The sequence below is a fragment of the Dermacentor andersoni genome, chromosome 1 (assembly GCF_023375885.2).
Source record: "Dermacentor andersoni chromosome 1, qqDerAnde1_hic_scaffold, whole genome shotgun sequence".
NCBI classification, from domain to species: Eukaryota; Metazoa; Arthropoda; class Arachnida; order Ixodida; family Ixodidae; genus Dermacentor; species Dermacentor andersoni.
The window spans coordinates 341,269,036-341,291,422 of NC_092814.1; the positions used below are offsets into that span (position 1 = coordinate 341,269,036).

Consider the following 22,387-nt stretch of genomic DNA (forward strand, 5'->3'; position numbering starts at 1 on the left):
TATTTATTATAGTTCAAAGAACATATCTCTGCCAGAATGGGCACCAATGTCCTAGAGAGTTTATTCAGAACATCCACTTAAAATACATGCAGTCACTATCACATTCTTATGGTGAACATACACACTGCAAGAAAGTGTGAATGCAAAATGACCTATAACACTGTGCATTAGCTAAAATACATTTGCAAAGAGTTGTCAAAAAAAAAAAGAAGGCCAGCTCCTTATACAGAACGAACACTGATGGAATGTTATAACGTGCTTCTCCCTTCTGCTTAATGCAATAGACCTCTGTTACTTCCTCTAGGGTTTATCTTTACCTTATCCAATAAATTTGGCCTTGGTGAACTTCAGAAAACACCTGTATTAGCTGTAATGTGTGATCATTGGGCTGCCAATACCATACCTGTCAACCTAGCTATGAACATTAAAATTCTTAAAGACATACTCATGGACATAACAAAGGGAAGGGGGTGAGGGCAAGGAAGCAGCACTCATTTTTGTTTATATTTGCCCTGAGTGCGCACCTTGCTCAAAGCCAATAGCCTGTTTGGTGCTTTGCATTATTGCCACAAAAGGGCAGAGCAGGTAGCATTGCAATTTCTCGTACGCATTTATTTTGTTCAAATATGCTTGCCCTATCGTCCAACCCCATTAATACATTTTCACAAACAGAATATTTTTCATAAAACTTGACGCAACATTTTGCAATTGTTAAAACAGCCAAAGTTTATAAACTTTATGACCAATTTGGGAGAATTGGCAGGTATGCAATGCCATACTGAATGTGAAGGCATTCGATCTGTGCTACTGTGCCCAGTCATTAAGAGAAAAATTAAGCTGAGCTGCATTATCAAAATTATGTTGAGCTGCATCAGTAAATTATGCTTTTACAGTACCAAAAAGTATCTGTAATGTGGTGTTTAATTAGAAAGCCAGAACAATACGTAGGCTCTTATTTGACCATCGGGCACCAAGCGTGCGAGCTGTATCTTCGAGTGAGGCATTAACGATGTGCCCGACGCACACGCCTGTCTTCACTGAACTCCCCCCCATCTTCCCCTCCCCGGAGGAGAGAGTGCCATTGTGGCGACCCAAGGGGAGGAGAGGACGACCAGGTCGTACTAGTATGATTTGAGTCACTGCCCAAGCGCTGTCTCGTATCCACGATGCCTTAAATCAGCGGACAGCGTGAGCGCATCAACGAGGTAATTGACAGTCTGTTGCACAATGTGGTAGGGACCATGGTACTTGGCAAGGAGTTTAGAGGAAAGACCAAGGGTGGTCAAAGGTATCCACAGCCTTAAGAGTCCAACTAATAGGTGCAGGTGGGTTGGTCGTCATCACAACAGAACTTTTGCAGCCATTGGTCTTTAGTCGTAAAAGAGCGGGCGAGCTGGCGACATTCCTCAGCGTATTTCGAAGCTTCAGACAGCGGTATGCATTTGGATGGGTTAGGTTGGTAAGAGAGATTCGTGTCAAGTGTACAGGAAGGTTCACGGCCATATATGAGGAAGAAAGAAGAAAAGCTCACCATTGCCTGTTAGGCGGTGTTGCAGGTGTAAGTCACATATGGTAAAATGAGGTATCAGTTGGTATGGTCGGACGCAATGTACATGTATAGCATGACACGCGAAGTGTGATTAAATTGCTCAGTCATGCTGTTAGTCTGTGACTGATAAGCAAAAGTGGTGCGATGGACAGCAGTACAGCATGCAGTAAGAAGTGCGTTAACTACCTTGGAAAGGAAGTTGCATCTTCTGTCCCCCAGAAGTTCCCGGGGTGCACCATGGCTAAGTGAGGTACTGACGACGCGCCTGAAGTACATGCCTGTCTTCTTCGTTACATCTCTTTTAACATAAGAGGAAGCTAAGCCGGAAAAGACACAAGAATGAAAGACAAATGATGACGCCAGATTGAAGTTCTCGCACGAGCTCGCCTTCACATCGGCGATATTGAGGGCATCTGCTTGAGCTTAGTTTAATCACTGGTAAAGGCAGGCTACAATGTACTATAAAGGGGCAAAAGACTGGATAGAAATGGCACGAAAAAAAGACACTAGGGCAGGTGCCATGCCCTGTCATCTAATCTTATTTTGCACCATTTCTACTAAGACGAACCTGCACCAACTGGACCAACAAGTCCTACTCAAAAGAGTGAAATTTGAAAGTTCTGTAAACTGTAAACAACAGCCGAAATACAAAAAAGCCCTTCAATAATCCCTGATGTCAAACTAGTATACTGGCAGAGAGGTCTCAGCGCAAAATTTGAAAGATGCAAGGTTTGTCCTTCAGTTTTGCTTCTGTCAATGAACCTCTCACCTTCAAATCACAGAAAGACAATTTTTAAAGAATGCTTGGTCGGTCTAAACTGACTTAGTGCTTCTGGTGTTCTTGTACCCTGTAACCCCACGAAGCCCAAAGGCCATTCCATATTCGTACAAAAGATGATAAATTATTATTTGTGCTATAATTAATTATTGTAATAAATAAATATTTAATTAATAATTGGTTTTTCAATTATTCACAACTGAAACTTCGCTCCAATATATCAAAAACACTACTATGGGCTTTGCATTACCTTCCGGCACGCAAATCACAATTTTCAGGTATCAAACTTGGCGTATCAAAAGCGATATGTTGTGCCTTGTACACATTGTGCTTTGATGCATTGTGCTTTGATACATTGTACTGACCAGATGCCACCCTTCTACTCCTATGTGTTGATTGTTGGTGTTCGCCTCTCATTCTTGAATTCCTGAAGCAGAAGTCTAGTTTTCTTTAAGGGGACAAGAAAGGAAAATATTAGGTCAAGCTAGAATGATAGATTGTTAATCTAAGAACTTATTTTCAATTTTCTGCACCAATATGTAACCTTAGTGCGTAGAACATTCAGACGAAGGTCCTGCTGCTGCATCTCATGTTGAACTGCCTGTGCCAGAATAAACCATTTGACATAACTTCTGTGTGAGTTCCCTTTATGCTGCTCTCTGAATCAGCCGGTGCTGAAATTTATGAGAGGTGCTAAAGTCCATAACAGTGCCGCTCCAATTTTTAATTTCTGCTATTTTCTTACTTGGAAAAACTCTGTTCTCACTACCAATGACAAATTAGTTATTACGAAAGCCTAATCCTTCAATCTAGTGGGGCTTCATATTTTTTAGTGTGCCTTTAACTGGTGATCGACTGCCGTGGGATCGAGCAGTTGCTGCCTGGTGGGCCGCGCGGTGAACCACAGATAGTGTGGATTGTGCCCCGTGGTGTCTGCTAGGCACTACATGTTTACATGTGCATGTATCAGCGTGAATAGCTTTAAAGGCTGCGTCTTCCGTGGCTGTAGCACAGTCATAAATGCTGGTGTACATTTTCTGACGGTGTACAAAAGCATTTAGCGTTGCGCTGCCGTCTTTGCGCTATAGTAAGACCAGTAAATGCCTGTGTCGAGCACGAGATGTGTGATTTTCACACTCTGGCGCTCGCCGCAATCATATCAATCTTATTAACCCTTCATGTTTTGAGAACATCCCCCCCCCCCCCCCCCCAATTTTTTACATTGTTTTAAATAAATGAGGTGGTAGAAGCGAGAAGTGAATACTGCCCTAAAAAGTGACCTGTCGCGGTGTGTTGTTCACTCCAAAAACTCTGTGATGCCATGAAACATGAACGGGGTAATGTCAACATCACTCAAAGCAGTAGAAAAAAAGAGTTGTAAGCATGCACTCATATAATATCGCGCCATACACTTTGTATTACGATAACTGCATTACGATAATTGTGATACTAATTGCATGACTCTTGCTTAGTGGTTACGCGACCAGAGATGTTCTTTCAGTATGTCGTGGTTCTGATGCTGCTACCACGAATAAATTTTGCCTCACAATTAAGTCGTGCACTTTTGTACTTTGATTAGCTGCTACAAAAGGAAAGCTAAAATATGGTAGTGTATGATGATCACGTGGGACACGGCAGTCTCTAGACAGTGAATGTTGTAACACTGAGTTGAAAGGCAGCTATTATAATTTCCTCTTGCTCTTCCTCGTGGTGTGGTTAGCTTGATGCAAGACAGTGGCTACTATTAGCTGAAGTAGAACTACCAAATGGTTTTAGCTCCTCAGATAACTTTGTCACATCGCTGTTGTGTGCTCAACTGTGCAAGGGCGATAAAATAATCTCATCTGAAGTAACAACCTGATGATCCTATACTAACGTAGTCACAGTGGCCTAGCTTGCCTTATTGAACTCGTTAACTGTTTGCATTTCACAGCGAATAAAAAAAAAAGAAAAAGAAAAGGAGCTGTAGAGTGCACAATAAAACTTGCTACTTTACCTTCGTTGTACAGGAATACAGACATTTTTAAACCAGTGCAAGATTTGGACAGAATGCAGCATTAATAACTGGTGCAACAATATTGACAGAGTAGGCGGAACGCAAGCGAAACATACACAAAAATCCCCAAGAAAGTGTCGAAACAGAGACTTTGTGGTTGAGTGCCCATCCCCCAATGAACACCAGTTTGCACTTCATTTAAGTAAATGGAAACATTCTGTACATTTCGTGCAAAACCTGACATGGAGCGCAATAGAAAATCAGGTCACTGCAGTCAGCGGGTTTCATTACCAGAAAATCGGGCCAAATTCTTCACAGCGGTACGTCGACGTGCACATTTCAATGCGCACTGTCGACCGCTTATCCACACCAATGCGGCGATGGCGCTGCCACCTAGAGTTTGATCTCGCAGTGAATAGTGCGAACAAGTTCTTGCCTCAGCAAGGCTGCCCAGGGATGGTGGGCGCAGAATGAAGAAGAAGCACTCGCTCAGCAGTACGGCCAGGGACTGCACAGTACTCCAGATGCCATTTGGCCTCTTGTCATCACTGGTGTAGACAGTGTCACCAGCTGCATCGGTGCCAGCGCCGTCCGATGGCTTGAATGCCACCAGGAGCTTGGCCACGAAGGAGACATAAGGTGTCCAGCGCAGTGGCACACCCTTCGATGCCTCAAGTGGGCCCATCAGCTCCTCCCGCCTCTCGAACAACTCGAGGCAGCCATTCAACAGGCCCTCCAGGAACACACTGTCGCTCACCTTATGGTGGAGATATCAAAAGCAGATTATTTTTTCTCATGAGTAAAGTTATTGCTATGATTAGTGAAAAAAAAAAGGAGACACACAGGGGAACAGACGAGGGCAAATGCACAACAGACCAACTAGCCAGGCTGTCAGTCCTTTTACTGTATTTTAGTACAAAGGCTTGCATGCCTTGCATTGGCTACCGATGCTGTTACAGTTGTGCGTAATTTTGAGAAAATGCAGGCGAGAAGTACTTTTAAGTAATCTGGTTCTGCACAAAAGAACAAGAATGCAGCACCTGCATCATGCAGGACTGCATGCACTTATTTCATGCCAAATTGGTTTATTTATTACTCCATATGTTTTGCAGCAAATCAACCAAATAAAAAGATATACTGTGCAGCCCACTCATAACGATACCACATATAACAATATATCGGTTATAACGATGAGTTGACTTCAGAGTATCAACTTAAAGGGCCCCTGAAACGGTTCGGACAAATTTTGTAGACACGTAGGGTGCAGCTTAAGTACAACATCGGGCCACAATTTAAGTGAAGCATTACGTATTAATGGAGCTACAAGCTATTACAAGTTACCCTCCTCCCTAGCCATGCTTTTCCTCCTCAACTTGTTCGCTGAGCGTTCGGGGCTAAGCTCTGCCTTTATTGGTTCTGCGTCACGATGCAACGTCACATCGTCCACTTCCGGTTGTTTTGGAGCCCACCCCCGCCCGCGCGAAACCTCTCCGCTGGCCGCTTGACCGTTGACCCTAACCGAGAGCCTGGTAAAGTATTCTGGTATTCCTGGAGAATGTCTGGTATTCCGGTAACCACAGTCAAGCTGGGTGTTTCGGCAGATGGCTGTAGGCATAAACTCAAGCTGATGAAGGAACTTTGGCGTAGACGTATGTGAGCGGTCTGATCGGTCTGCACGGTCCAGCCACTTGTTGACGCAGAGCTTAACCAGCCAAACAAAGAGCTAATGCTGCTCTAACCAAGTGGAAAACATTTTAAACATCTACAAAAACAACTTGTTGATGATTACACTCCTGCGAAAAATTTACACCACCAGCAAAGACGAATACGTTTTGTTACAGCTACTGTGTGTGGTCGAGCTCTATGCCACCAGGTGGCTGCACCGTGAAGACCATTCACATTTGTGCTTCTACTCACCCAATAAACGGCACCGTCAAGTGGCCAGGCCCTGACCCCTTGCGCTTGCGTTTGCCCTAATACCGGACTCGCGAAACGCTATTGCGTTAGTAATCTTCCGCTGTAATGTGACAACCGCAATCGCGCAAATCCTGGCGCCGATCGGATAGCGGCAATCCGATGTGCTGCAGCCAGTCCGCTCGTCTACTGGCTTGCAGAGACATAATATCGCAGCTGGACATATTGCCAGTCGCTACGTTTGCAGTCCACAACGCAACAAAGTCGAACCATAGCACTTGCGGAAAGACAGACCGACACTGACGGCGGAGCTCTCGTCAAAGACGGAGCACGTTGTAACACAAGCAGACGACACTTGCTGTGTGCTGGAAGTGCTTAATGTACTGAAGAATTGTTTTTGTGCATTCTCTTTATGTTACTTTCTTTTTATAAAAAGAAGTTAACTAACATTCCAACTATTACGAACATCATTTGTTTACCATAAAGTTGGAAAAATTATCGATCACGTGCCCTGGTCAGCCAATCGGATAGCTCGCCCCACTGACGTCATATGGGTGATTTCCGTCATATAAATTCCGCCGAGCAGTGTGCTGCAATTGGCAGCGATGTGCATTTTTAAAACCTTATAATAAATTACACGCTTTAACGTGGAGCACTTAGATGTCTCAATTAAGGATCAGAAGGACCTACTCTAACGACTCAGTACGTTTGTAGAAAATCGTCAAAATCGTTTCAGGGTCCCTTTAAGCATTAGGGCTGTCAGAAAAACCCCATATATAACGACGTGTTATTCACCGCACATCGAATATAACGATTGAAATTCTGCCTTTTGGGGAGCGTTTTACATGCAGAATAATTGTGCAATTTCCTCTGCTAAGCTCCTCTCAACCGAGACAGGGTGAAAAGTTTGCCTACGCGAGTTCGTATCTGCCGCCATTACCGCTTAGCGCGTCCCGCCAGTGCGCCGATTGCGAAAGCCATGGAGAGCATCGAAAGTTGGTGCAACGTGCCACAAGATGGCGCCAGCTGTTTCGCGTCTGCATCGCCGGCGGGCGTCCAGAGGGAAGAGTTAAAAAAAGAGCAAGAAGCGGAAAGCGCTTGTGCTCCCTTTCTACCATCTCCCTCCCTTCTTCATCAGCGACCGCGGAAATGCGCCGCGGGAGCAACGGTAGGTGCGCCGACAAAGCGCAAAGCTGTGTCGCTTGGGATGAAGCTGCAAATTTTGCAAGACTCAAAGTACGAGCTCGCGCAGTCGATGATATCGAGAGAGAGAGAGAATAAACTTTATTCAAGAACCCCGGTCCGGGTTCGCCCGCTTTGTTCTAGTTGTCTGCCAAGCCGAGCGTCGTGATGAGCTCGATCATGGCACATACGTAGTCAGAGGAGGAGTCCGCCAGCCACTCCTTAAGTGTCGTAATTCTACGGGTGGATGAGAGTTTGGCAAGGCTAGCCTGAATAGCGAGACGGCTCCCTGGACAATCCCACAGCATGTGAGCATTATCCCGGAAGCCACCACATGCCATGTAAGCAGGTTTACCAGGCAAACCTTGTATGTAGTGTTGAAAGTGTGGGGATATCGACGATTCTCAAAACCGTGAGCGCCACGATCACGAAGGCTAGAACCAGTGGCCATGCCGATGAACAGAAACGGCAGGCTTTGTGCGCTTGAGCAAAACCCCCATGTGTGAAACCAATACATGCCAACACGGTGGCAGCTAGCTAGCCGCTGACATTGCCGAACTCTCGGCACACATCACCACGGGTGATAAAATAGGTGGTGCTTCGATGGAGGAGTTTCTGAGTGCAGATAGCGCTGCCTCGTTCTGTGAAGATTCTCCGACGGGGCCATCGTTGTCGCGACAGACGGCGGCACGCTGTGCGATGGAGGCGACGAGGTTGACACTGAAACCAACCCCAATGTTCACGCAGTGTTCACGCTGGATCCAATGGACACCGCGGTTGTGAACCTGAAACTTCCGCGAAAGCAAGTGAAGATTTCTTACTATTTCCGCGCCTAACGCTTGACACGCTGTTTGGAGGTATAAGTAAATGTTTCATTTTTCACAGCCTTGTTTCTACAATGTCAATTCTTTATCGTAAGCGGCAAACTTGGTTTCGGAGCTACGAAGGCATGTTCGGCAGGGTTTTTTTTTCTTTTTTTACGGCAGTCCAGATATAGCGATAATCGGTTATACCGATCGGATTTTTCATTCTTGATATCGTTATAAGTGGACTGCCCTGTAGTGACTGAAGTGTAATAAACAATCCTGAATGCTACAGAAACATTTTGTTAAGAATGCTCAGTTAATGTTGTATGATATAATTTTGGACAAATGTTACTAAGGGCACTAAAGCTGATCTGACAACTGTAAGTCACACCTACTTAAAATACATCTTTAAGAATGTTTTTTTTTCTGCTGCGCATCAAGCTTTCAGCCAGCAAGCTGAAAGCTTGCTGGATGGAAAGTTACTCTACAGCGTGAACATGCCATTAGGCCCTCTATGAATGCAATCGAGAGACCGTTCTATGAATGCTGCAACAGTTGCAGCGAGTACAGACTTGGCAGCAATCTGAGCTCAACACTCGCTCTTTATGTTAACTAGCTTTCTACTTGTGAACAATGGCCCGAAAAATACTTTATTAGAAACTTGTGTCACCTATTGTTAGTTCAGCTGCTTTTGGGAGGGCGCCTGATTTTGAATGCAGATTTCACCGTGTCGATGCTTATCTACTTCCACAGAATACAGCTTCTTTGACACGGCAAACACACTTTCACTTAATGGTGCCATGAACCATCTTTCTTTGAAGCCTCAAACACACCTTGTAATGAGTGTGGTGCATCTCGGGAATAGAGTACCGAAAGAATCTTTCAAGATAACTTGGTACAAGCGGAGATATTACAAACGCAATGTTATGTTATTACAAGCGCAACCTTTCCTATTCCCCCTCAGTGTCCATTCCGAAAAAATGGGGCACCACCGGTGGCAGTAATTCAGCCAAGACGTTACATTTCATTCCTGTGCGGGCTGGCACAGCTGAGCGTGAGCAAACGACAGTCATTTTCTCCTGGAAGTGCACAATATTTATCAAAAGTGAAAACATGACTTACTACTTTAGACTGCTTACTACACTGCATCGATTAATGTATGCAGTAACAGTAGGAATAAGTGCACGGACACAGACATCCTGCTTGCTTCATGTCAGCTATTGGCTAATGGCAGCTCTAGGACAACAGATGACAGCCACTGACAGCTGGCCCACTGCCATGGGCAGGCCTCTGTTTGAAGAGAGGCCCCCTTTGCGCTTCGCTTCTGAACTCTAAGGGCCGCGCACAACTGCAAAATTCGGCTGAGATGTTCACAGCTGCGTATGCTATCTGCGTTTATGAATGAATTGTGTTTTATCACAAGCTCGAGGGTGTTTCAGGGTCCCTTCAATGATGTTACTTTTGATAAACAAATTCTCAGTGCACATGATAGACTGAATCTGCAAGCACTAGAGCAGCCAACAATGAACATCACTTACACATTCCTAAGAGACCCTGTGCAAAAGATCTATTAATAAGAATATTTCATTAGTGATTACCTTTCACTTAATCAACACAGATAGCTCTGTAATTGGACGTTCAGATCTTTAGTGGGTACTTGGGCTAGTTTTCATAGCTTGGTACGATTATCCTCGAAGAGATATTAGAGCCATGCAGTCGAGGCCTAGCAGGTGTTCTTTATGGATGGTGACTGCTGGGCCAGCATTATTGCAGTATCCAGCAGGTTGCTCTATTAGCACGACATGCCACAAAGCACAGCACAAAATAATTGCATGTTTCTGGCCCAGCTGCTCAGAGGTTTCCCTAGTAAAGAAACAAAGCAGGAAACATGATTCATGCCTACTAGCATGAACTGGTTCTAAATATAGATTGATTGATTGTAGGGGTTTAGCATCCAAAAGCAATGCACAGGCTGCTTTAGTTGAGGGCCCAATAAAGAATGAGTCGTACAAGTTGGTGTTTTTCATTCACGTCTTCAGAACACACCCACCATAGAAATCAAAAACACAATGTGATAGCCACTGAGCAGCCATTGTCAATTGGCTTGAATTATATCTCGGAACACAAACCACTCAATAGGATGTTTCAATCGAGTACTTAAGAGGAAGCTTCACCACAGGGCCAACTTAAATTTTCCTATTCAAATACTACATGTGAAACGAAGAAATAATCTTATATTAGACAACCACTGAACCAATTTTGAAAAAAGAAATTGCTGCATTTAAGAGAGAAAGCTGAGTGACAATTTATGGCTTTACTGTTTCTACAAAAATTACCAAACATCAGTATATATAAGTTTAGGAAAACAAAGGACAAAGCTTGTTTACAAGTTCATACCTTTTCAACAAAAAGAGACGTAGCAGTTTTGTAAATTGCCCCTTTTAAAGGGACCCTAAAGAGAAACACTTAAGTCAGCTTAGACTCAAAGAATTTTTTCGAAGCTCTGTAGCTTCGTTAATATTGCAGAGAGGCTGATTATTAGACAATAAAATGAAAGGCAATGTTTCACTTTTTCGAATTTTAAATTGAAATTCCAGTGTCAATGTGTCATTGTGATATCACGGATTTCGAAGTTCCTCATCATATTTAGGTCATGACGACTCGATAAAGGTTTTCGAGACTTGCCATGTTCAGTCTTTCGATCCTTTACAGTTCGGTGCAATCCATCTCCACCGATAAAAAAAAAAAATCAGCTAGGCCCGAGGAGCCGCTGTCAAAATTTGTGACGTCACGGCAAGCTGATGTGGGAACTCCAAGGTGGCGGCGCTACCCGTCCTTGGTTCTTGCATCTTTTCTGGCATGGCAAGCCCCTTCTTGCAGTCAAGTGTCACTCTCGGTATCGCAGAAAGGCAATTTACTAAAAACAGCTCAAACTGCTTTCTCTCTCTTTAGTGTCTCTTCAAAGCATTTGAAGAGAACAAATGTAAAACAGTAGTCTACAGCCTATGTGAAATTGTTAAAATGCGTAGAAGGATTTTTTCCTGCTCACAAACTAGTACTGTTATATTTTGGAGTGGCGCATAATACCATAATCTTACGCACTTTAGGCACAGTCTACAGAACTGCAGCATCATTTTTATTTGCGAGTTGTATGTATTCCCTATAGTTGGAAAACGCTGACTTTTCCCTTTTAAATGTAGCCGACCTCGTCAAACCCCGTGCAGTGGATGTCGATCAAAATGATTTGTCCATTCCCATGTACTTAGCTCTTCGGTTACTGCTAGAAATGTGCACATTTTTAGTGGTCTTATAGAAACCTCATGTTGTCATCCTTCAATCATCCAACAATTTATTGTCTGTGGACAAGCCAGCAGCACCACTGTTGCCAAGATTAATAATTATATGTAAATAAATTACTCGGTAAAGCTTTTGCTTTCAAGAGGCATTAGTCGCAATTAATGTATAAAGTGACAAATTAAATTGTATCCGGACCATTGGTGCTTTGAATGGAAAGCAGAAATATTTGCTAGGTTAGTTTTGAGAATTGTTATGCAAAACTGCAAACAAGCACCTCAATTAGCATGAATGCACATAATAATTTGCTATTTTTAATACGGTACAAAGAGTAATAAAAAAAACTGAAATATACAAAATATGCACCTTGCTCCTAGTTCCCAACTTCTGTAAGTTAGACCATGCAAATGAGAAGATCATGCACATTTGGTGGTGTAAATCTCAGCCATAGTGAAGCCCATGCTATGTGCGAGAACCATTTCTTCGGAGATGCGAAAACGGGTAAGTGCCTATGGTGCAGGGAGCATTTGACTTTTGTCATTGTAGAAAGCACCCGTATCCATTTTTTTACTGTATTATTCAGACTTTCGAAGGAATCGCTGTCAGGTTGGGGAGCATGCACAAGCATCCGCACAGTTGATTATTGTGTTCTATCACCTTTTTTGTGCACAAGCTGGTCTAGCCGTGCCCCTGAATCTGGCACTGCAGTCTTTACATTCTTTTTACAGTACCTGCACAGTACTTGCACAGTAATGTACAGTGTTGCACAATATTGTACAGTAATGTATAAGGGAATTTGCACAGTCAGTATTCCAAAAGTAGGAGATTAGACTGCTAGTAAAGTTTCTGCCATGGTGTACCGTGTCTGTTCTCGCACTGGTTATATCACTATGGAATACCAACTAGCCTGATCTCACACCTTGCTTCTGCCAAAGGTTGGTCTGAAATCGAATGCATGCTCTTGTGTGAGTAAACACTCCCCAAGATGGGAACGATTGCTTGTCATAAGTTGTACATATGCTGTCTAAACGCCGATGGATAAATGCAGCCCACAGGGGGATGAAATAAAGTTGCACTTCATATTGGACGAACACAATCTAAACAACATGCACTTCTGAGCAAGTACTGATGTTTGAGACATTGCTAGAACAGCATAGAAATCTGATTGGAAAATTATACAACCCGGCAGAAGCTTCTCAGTATTCCCTGCTGCTGCCATTTAAAATTTAGGCTGTGGAGTTGATCAAAGTGCAAATTTGGCATTGCTTGTTTATGGGAGTGCCAGGAGCACTGAAGGCTAGTTTCGTTGATACCTCCTCCCTCTGTTGAAGTTTTATTTTTGTAGGCTCCTCAATTCGCCGAAAATTGCAGAATCTGACCAATAGTTAAAGTGCAGTCATGAGTTCATTTGGTGCATGGCATTACTTGTGGTAGATTTCTCACAGAAATATTTAACAGCATGTTGAAAAACTGTCAATGAAATTGATCGATTTCTTTGAGCTCGGTAACGAGAAATTTAAACAGTCATTCACAAGATTTCCGATAATAGAAAAAAAAATGTTGCTGTGAGGAAGAGAAGAACCATTCAGACAGTTTGGGCTTGTTGGCATGGCATTCTTATGGAAAAGTACATGGAAAAGAAGAAACAATACACAAGACAGAGCAGTAACTTCCAACGGCATTTCATTCCTGGAAACAGGGTTTTATATGAGACGACACACAACATGCATGCTTGCATCACCTTGCAAGAAATTCAACCTCCTCGTCACTCAAACACGCACAAGGGCAGCTCGTATATTCTGACCCAAGCCTTAAAATCACACTCTTCAACAATTCCTTATGTAGTAAAACATTATTAATTCAACCAAATTCAGTATATTCATTGAACTTGCACAGCTCCATAATTTACAATGCAAATTATACTGAATAATTTGAAAAGCCTGCATGCATTCATCTGGATAATTCATAATTTCTAGTAGTGGCCTCCAAAAAAGGCATGCTGTGACGTGCTTCTAGCTTTGCGTATCTTGGAGGTGGTGTTAGAAATACGACGACCATGTCGTGTCTCCGGCTCCTGCGATTGCTCCTTTAAGTAACATAAATTTCTTCTGGCTCTTGCAGAACCTAGATGCATGGCCTTAGAGATTGACTCTATTAGACATTAGAGTCGTCACTGGCGTTGCAATTCTGACGCCACCGATTGAGTGAGCACTAGATTCCGCGATGTGATAGCCTGTACAGCTGTGCAAAGTGCCTACATTGAGCGGTGGTGTGTGCTAATATTATGTTAACTGCATTAATCCATCTTAGCTTTCAGCACAGAATTACATAGAACACAGAAATGGAAAAAGAAAAGGGAAAAAATAGGCAGAGCACTGTTTAAGTTTTTCTCTTTTTGTCATTCCTAGTGTTTGGTGTAATTCTGCAATGAAAGCTACCATGAATTGTGCTTACATATAAAATCAAAAACTCCTCTATGCCACCAAAAACAGCAACTGAGGGCTTTCCCCACTCCCCCATTTTATAGCAGATAAACTTGGTCAACTTGGGGTATGTTCATACTTGAAAAGCAACAGCCTTATTTCTTTGTCCTTTTCTGTGTTAGCACTGTTGCTTACACCGCATTTAGGCTCACGACACAGCCCAGATTGCTACCGCAAAAGGTAAGTGAGGTGGTTACCAAAGCAATATGGTGGCAAAACTTGGCAGTCAGTTCAGCGTGCTCGATGCTCAAGGGTGCTGTGTGACAGATGGCCTGTGCAAGCTGCAGAAGCTGCTGTGAGTTGAGTGAAGCAGGGTCTGCACAAGGGGAAGGGAAAAACCAAGTCTCGTGTCAAGACAGTGCAAGCTTCTTTAGTTCAGTCATGCAAGACACTGCAAATTTAGTTTTTTCCCTAGAGTTTAGTGAACTGAGCAATGAGTGGAAGTCCCTCTCCAATGCTGCTGAATCATCAACATCAGTTGACACATTTATAAACGTACAACGTTAGTGGTATTGTATTTGACGACTAGACAGGAAATGACATTACGAAATATTTCTTGGCACAGCTGTATTTTTTTTTTTTGCTTTTTGGTAATTTGCTACTGCTGTAATTATTTCTGATGGTTTTGTTGTGTGAGTGCTGCTAATACCGACTTCTTTGTTTTGCTGTCTTTGTTTCTGACACATGCATTATTAGGCAACTAGACAAGATCGAGAAACCATTTTGAGTTGATATATCCTTGTAACAGTGCCAACAGTATTCGTAAATAAATAAATTCTGTAGGCACACTATACGACACGGAGGTAGGGCCATCTATGCAGCCTTATAAGAGAGCAGTGAGTACTATATGCAAGGTATTTAATCTGAATTATGCTCCAATAGGGTACTTCTTTCAAGCTTGTGGTGATACCTGATAGCAAAATAAGAAAGAAAAAGAAGTGGGGTCATTTTACTCCAGGTGCCATCACATTACAAAGACTCACTTAGCCCCGAAATAAAAACATTATGCCGATCCCACGCACTGTAGGAATCAATGATATAGTATAAAATATTGCTATGGAACAGCCGCCACAGTGTGGCTTCACTGAGGAGGACGAAGACGACGTGTGTGCCGGTTTTTTATAGCGTCGCCATTTTGGCCTCCGTGAGCTTCCCTGTAAATAAATTGTAAATAGTATTCGGCTTCAGCTTCACGTAACATTAATTCGGTGGAGGTGGACGTTCCCCGTACCCGTCATAGAGCTTCGCAGCGGTCGCAACGGCGACAATGCAACTTCGGCTCCTGCTGATGGCACATCATCTACGCAAGCGTCTCCGCCTGCAGCCCCGACCTACGTCGCTGTTTCCCCACCTCGGGATCCTGGTGTTTTCAACGGAGTCAGCAGTCCTGATGTTGACGACTGGCTCCGCTTATACGAACGTGTCAGCACCAGTCACAGGTGGGATCCGACTATTATGCTTGCCAACGTACTTTTCTACCTCGACGGAGCTCCATTGGCGTGGTTCCAGACTCACGAAGAGGAGATCTCGAGCTGGGATCTCTTCAAAGACAAGCTACGTGACCTTTTTGGCAATCCGTTTGGTCGACAAGTCAATGCCAAGAAAGCCCTTGCCACATGTGTACAAACGTCGACCGAGTCCTACGTGTCGTACATTCTCGACGTGTTGGCCCTTAGTGCCAAGGCTGACCCGAACATGATTGAGGATGATAAGGTTAATCACGTCCTCAAAGGCATTGCTGATGACGCCTTCAATTTACTGGTGTTTACGAATGTCACCAGCATCGATACCATCCTCAAGGAGTGCCGCCATATCGAGCATAGTAAAAGCCGCCGGGTATCCCAGCATGTCACGCGACTTCCCAACACAGCTGCTACGTCATCCTGTGACGACCTCTTCCACTAGCCCTCGCGATGTGACAACTTGACCCGCATCATTCGTCGTGAGGTCGAAGCGGCACAACCGGCGGCCCCTTCATTCCCGTTACCTGATCATTCTCCGGTGACAATCTCCTTGATCCAGGCCGTCGTTCGTCAAGAGTTCTCCAATGTCGGCCTGCAATCCATTCGTTCCGTACGCTCGGAACCTTTGTTTCCACGCACGTCCCCACCGCGCTCTTCTTATTCCTCTTATGGACAGTGCAACCCCTCTGAATGGCGAACCGTGGACGACAAGCCGATCTGTTTTAACTGCCGACGCATTGGACATGTCGCTTGCCACTGCCGCAGCTGCTGGACTTCTACGACGCGCTATTATCCTGATTACCCCCCTCGCCCCTCTAGTGCATCCTTTTTCTTCGCCCCTTCTATGCCCGCTCCATCATCTGACCCTGCGACAACTTTGACACGACCCCGTTACTCCCGCTCGCCTTCTCCCTCCCACCGCCAATCTCGCTCGCCCCTGTCACGCCGTGCTCCTTCTCCGACTTACTCGCCGCACCCCCGACAGGAAAACTAGACAGTGCAGCTTCTGGAGGTGAAGCTGCATTGACGACATTGGCACGAAATCCTCGCTTCACCTTACCCAGGAACAAGAATCTTTTGGACGTTCTCGTCGACAATGTTCCTGTGTGCGCGTTGATTGACACCGGGGTGCATGTGTCCATTATGAGTGCTGCTCTTCGCCGTCGGCTCAAGAAAGTTCTAACGCCTGCCCCGAACCGAGTTGTACAAGTCGCTGACGGAGGGACTGTCGCTATTGTTGGCATGTGTTCTGCCCGACTCACCATTGCCGAGAGACAAACCGTCGTTCTCTTCACCGTCATCGAGCATTGCCCTCACGAACTCATTCTTGGTCTGGATTTTCTTGCCAATCATTCTGCCCTCATTGATTGTTCGGCCGGCTCACTTCGCCTTGACTTGCCTCTTCTTGCCGACCCTGTGGACCCGCCTCCAAGCCATCTGAGCTGCATGGATTTTATTCGCCTACCGCCTCACTCTGTGACACACGTTGACTTGTTGTCGTCATCAGCTGTACCTGACGGAAATTACGTGGCCGCACCTATTCCGGCCGTTATGCTTACACATGGTGTTACCGTGTCGCACACTGTGCTGAAAATTACTGGCAATCGCACTTGCCTTCCACTTGTCAATTTCGCGCTAACCGTGCAAGTTCTGCCTCAGGGCATCTCCTTGGCTATAATTAGCGCTTTGCAGGATGATGAGGTCGAGCCATTCACAGTGGAAGATCATTACAGCTCAGCCCATACTGTGACATCATCGCACGGTAATGACGTCGACATTAAGAAGATGGTCTCCTCTGACCTTACACCTGCTCAAGCTGAAGCTCTTTGCCGCATTCTTGAAGGCTATCGCGACATTTTTGACTTTGACAATAGACCCTTAGGTCAAACGTCCGTCGTGACCCATCGCATAAATACTGGCGATGCGAACCCTATTCAGCGACGTCCATATCGTGTTTCTGCGTCAGAACGAGCTGTTATCCAACAGGAAATCAAAAAGATGCTTGCAAAGGACATTATTGAGCCTTCCTGTAGTCCCTGGGCATCTCCCGTTGTACTTGTCAAAAAGAAGGATGGAACGTGGCGCTTTTGCGTAGATTATCGCCACTTGAACAAAATTACAAGAAAGGACGTGTACCCTTTGCCACGTATTGATGACGCTCTAGACTGCCTGTACAGTGCCACCTATTTTTCTTCTATCGACTTACGGTCCGGCTACTGGCAGATATCCGTCGATGACATGGACCGAGAGAAGACTGCATTTGTTACCCCTGATGGCCTTTATGAGTTCAAGGTGATGCCTTTTGGTCTCTGTAACGTGCCCGCCACCTTCGAACGAATGATGGACTCTGCTTCAGGGGTTCAAGTGGTCCACCTGTTTGTGCCATCTGGACGACGTCATCGTTTATTCGCCCACATTCGACACGCATCTAGACCGTCTTTCAGTGATTCTTGACATGTTCCGCTGCACCGGTCTCCAGTTGAACTCGTCAAAATGTCATTTCGCTCGCCGCCAAATCGCCGTCCTTGGACACCTCGTGGACGCCAGAGGCGTGCGACCCGATCCGGACAAAATTGGCGCCGTTACGAATTTTCCTGTTCCGAAGTCTACCAAGGACGTTCGTAGTTTCGTAGGGCTGTGCTCTTATTTCCGACGCTTTGTGAAGGATTTTGCGACCATCGCACGTCCCCTTACCGACCTCTTGAAGAAAGACGCCCCTTTTTCTTGGGGTCCTGACCATGCCGCATCTTTTTCGCAGCTGACTACTCTCCTTACCACGCCTACAATTTTGGCCCACTTTGACCCGTCTGCCTCAACGGAAGTTCGAACTGATGCCAGTGGTCACGGCATAGGAGCAGTGTTAGCACAGCGCCAGCGTGAACAGCCTATGCCAGCCGACTTCTATCACCCGCCGAGCGCAATTATTCAATCACAGAGCGCGAGTGCCTCGCTCTTGTGTGGGCTGCTGCGAAATTTCGTCTATACTTGTACGGACGCCCCTTCTGTGTCATCAGTGATCACCACGCTCTTTGCTGGCTATCCTCGCTCAAGGACCCCATGGGACGACTCGCTCGCTGGGCGTTACACCTGCAAGAATATACCTTCTCCGTGGTATATAAGATGGGACGCTTGCACCAGGATGCCGATTGTTTGTCCCACTACCCCGTCGACAAACCGGCTGATGCGGACACCATCGATTGCGTTTACTCTGTGTCCCAGTTGCTTCAAATCGGCAACGAGCAACGGCGCGATCCTTCATTACGAGCCCTCATCGACCGTCTGGAGTGAACTCCTGGCGACGCCTCTCTCCGGATGTTTCTCCTTAAGGAGGGGGCATTATACCACCGCAATTTCGATCCACACAGCCTTGACCTTCTGCTCGTCATTCCATGACTGTCCTCCAGCAACTTCACGATGCTCCCTTGGCTGGACACTTGGGCGTCTCGCGCACATACGACCGTGTCACTGACCGTGGCCGCAGCTTTCTGTCGGCAGTCGTCGAGGACATCCTACCACCCACAGACCAACGACCTCACGGAGCGCCTCAACCGGACCATCACCGACATGCTTTCGAAGTATGTTGCGACCGACCACCACGACTGGGATCTTCACTTACCATATGTGACGTTCGCGTATAATTCATTGCGTCACGACACCACCGGCTATTCACCATTCTATCTCCTACATGGCCGAGAACCCGTGTTGCCCTTGGACACTTTGCTGCCCTCGGCCACACGTTCCGCCACTGAATACGCCCGCGACACGATTGCACACGCCGACCACGCGCGCCAGCTCGCCCGCACCCGTCTCAAGGCCTCACAGGAGCATCAGAGATGCCTCTATGATTGCCACCATCGTGACGTGCACTTTTCTCCGGGTTCTCTGGTGCTTCTCTGGTCACCCGTTCGACGTTTGGGCCTTTCCGAAAAGCTGCTGTCACGCTACACTGGCCCTTACCGTGTGGTACGACAAGTGATCGGTGTCACGTATGAAATCATCCCCGCCGATCTCTCAGCCTCATCATCAGCTGCAAGTGACATCGTTCACGTGGCAAGACTAAAACCATACCACACACCTTCCACCACGGATGTGTAGATTAAGCACTGGGACGGTGCTTCTACAGCCGGGGGTGATGCTACGGAACAGCCGCCACAGTGTGGCTGCACTGAGGAGGACGAAGACGATGTGTGTGCCGGTTTTTTATAGCGTCGCCATTTTGACCTCCGTGAGCTTCCCTGTAAATAAATTTTAAATAGTATTCGGCTTCAGCTTCACGTAACAATATTAGAGATGGTTGTCTAGTATTGTTTGGGCTTCTGCAACCAGATAGTAAAACAGGTACACTTCACAAGTACAGTAGTACAAGACAAGATGTAAACAAGGAAACAATCAGAACAATCATGTTTCCTACAGTTTTGTCGTCTTCTCTTGCACTGCCGTCCTCTTAGTGAATCATTACCAGCTAGGCTGCCTGTCAGTTCTAGGTCCATGTGAGGTGAGCAGCTGTGCATGTGACAACAATGCCTGAAGATGACAGCATGACCCTGGCGCATGCATGACGACAATGGCGACGCGGTGACTATGATGGCACCTTGAGGACAACAGCGACAATAGTGATGGCATGCTGATGCTAATAACATGATGATGAAAACAATGACAAGACTATGGTATGAAAGCATCCAATCTCAAAGTTGTTGCACTGGGAATCAAACCAATATAAGCAGCTACTACAAGCAAGTCCCAATCCAAAAAAGTAGGCGAGAAATTCCCAAAAGTAGCCCAAACAATGACCAGCCACAATTACAGACAAGGAAAGTAGACTACAAAGTAGCCACATTAACTAAATTATCACCATAAAGCATATGCATATCCACTATCTACGCACCAGAAAAATTAAGTAAGTTGACAACACTGAAGTACTGCATTTTAACGCATCACTGGAAACAAATAGTTGGGACATCTCAAGGCATAGTCATGCTACCTAGCGCATTAACATGACTCTTTAAAAGACCCAGTGTTACTTACATACCTGTTGTACTGGATACCTGAAGTAGTCAAAATGCAGCTAGGTAGTAAAGAGCACAAAAATTGTTGTAGCTAACAGGTCTTCAAAATATCCAACTTGGTGTAAAGTAGCAAAACACGAGAAGAAGCTAAGGACAGTGCATTCAGCAATGGAACAAACAAACGTTAGGCTTAATGTTAAAAGACAGAAAGACAGTGGTGTGGCTTAGAAATCAGACAGGAGTAGCCTATACTTTAGTTGAGATTAGGAGGAAGAAATTGAGTTAAGGCAGATCATGTAACACGAGACAACCAGTGGCATATTAAACAGCAGATTGGGTGCCAAGAGAAATGAAACGCAGTTAAGGACGGCAGAGAACTAGATGGTGTGATGAAATTAGAAAATTTGCAGGCAGAAGATGGGATTGGTTGTTGAAACACAGAATTGAAGATCGCCGAGACATGTTTTCATCCTGCAGTGAACATGAATTAGGCTGACGACAATAACAAGCCAAAGAATGACAACCCTGCTCACTACCATTCACTTACCAGACATTGCTTGCATAAACAGGTTGTTATAAAGATGTTCTTTGTCTTGCTTGCGATCACTGTGTGACTGTGGGCTGTTGCCAGTGGGCTCTGGTTTATCACTTGCAGAGCACAGTTCCAGTGAAGCCAGCACATCATCCAGAACCTATACAAAAGTAGCTCATTGAAGTGCTGGTTGATTAACAGTACAATAAACTAAACAGGAAGGTTAAAGACATGCTAAGAGCACGAGTTACATATTAGTGAGTTAAACCCTTCTACAGTGCACTGAATAAGCAACTTCTACTATATGACCGCGAGGATGCTTGATAAGTGAGAACAGATGCGAGAATGAAAGACGGGTGGCGTCACCCCCTTTAAGTTGCTGCACTGTCGCACTGTGATGCCACGGACTTCAACCGCCTTTCATCACGTCTAGCCGATTCCTTTTTTCAGTGAAGATGAAGTACGCGTACATTGCAATTCTGAAGGAGTCAAAGAATAAAGTTTGCCAATTTTGAGAAGTTTCGCAATGCCACAATGGCCCAAATAGAGAAGGTCAATATGAACTCCGCAACGACAGATTGATGCACCAGTACTGGGGTTTCAGCTCAAAATTTTGAGAATGGAAGTTTCGTTTTGTTTCCTATTCAAGCAATCAACGTATTACCACAATTTCAATATGTAAATATAGTTTTGAAAACATACTATACGAGCCTAAACTGATTTAGGATCCTTAGCGTCCCTTTCAGTTGAATCGGAGAAGTGCACTGCTACAATAGCAACGTGGCCACTCTATACCACGGTAAGTGGAAGCTTTGTACAGCAGAAGAAATGCAACAATGAAAGACAAATTGGGCACCACTATCTTTTAGGTTGATTTCCACATTGAAAAACATTGCTGTAACATCTGTGATCTGTGAAAATAAGGAAACCGAGCGAGGCAGGCACCACAAACACACAAGCCCTGTGATTGACGCACGTAGCACCAATCAGCATGGAAATTGTACATGTCTGTCACCGTCAGAATGCGTGATGATACTTTCATCACGCTCTGCTGCGCAATGGCAGGTGACGTCTGCATTCCATTTCATTCCATTAGTCATACTGAAAGTAGTCTGATATGCTAGCTAGGACAGTCATGTGCAATCACCTCAGGACATTATGTTCTGGACAGTTGTCAAGAATGCATTTAAGAGTCTCATCACCATGACAGCCATCACAGGCAGCGTTGTTGGCTGTTGCAAGAAGAATCGATAGGTGGGGGGCACTACCATACAATGCTATGTTTCACACTGGCTGACCACTCCCAATTCTGAATTTTCCACATCTATGAAACTCTTCACCTCCTCTTCCTCCTCTGTATGAAGTACTATCAAGTTGTAGCAGC

At 45.1% G+C, this 22,387-nt stretch overlaps 1 protein-coding gene across 8 annotated transcripts in view; it reads right to left on the reverse strand.

Annotated features, from left to right (window-relative positions):
• The window catches only part of LOC126516537 (MIF4G domain-containing protein A-like), a 98,590-nt gene that overhangs the window by 19,498 nt on the left and 56,705 nt on the right, over positions 1-22,387 (reverse strand). For all 8 annotated transcript variants that reach the window (XM_055063956.2, XM_055063954.2, XM_055063955.2 and 5 more), the window contains 3 exons: positions 21,019-21,163; positions 14,200-14,318; positions 4,760-5,080 (listed from right to left, as the gene is read on the reverse strand). In XM_055063956.2, coding sequence (XP_054919931.1) covers positions 4,760-5,080; positions 14,200-14,318; positions 21,019-21,163 — 585 coding nt within the window. The remainder of the gene's footprint in view (positions 1-4,759; positions 5,081-14,199; positions 14,319-21,018; positions 21,164-22,387) is intronic.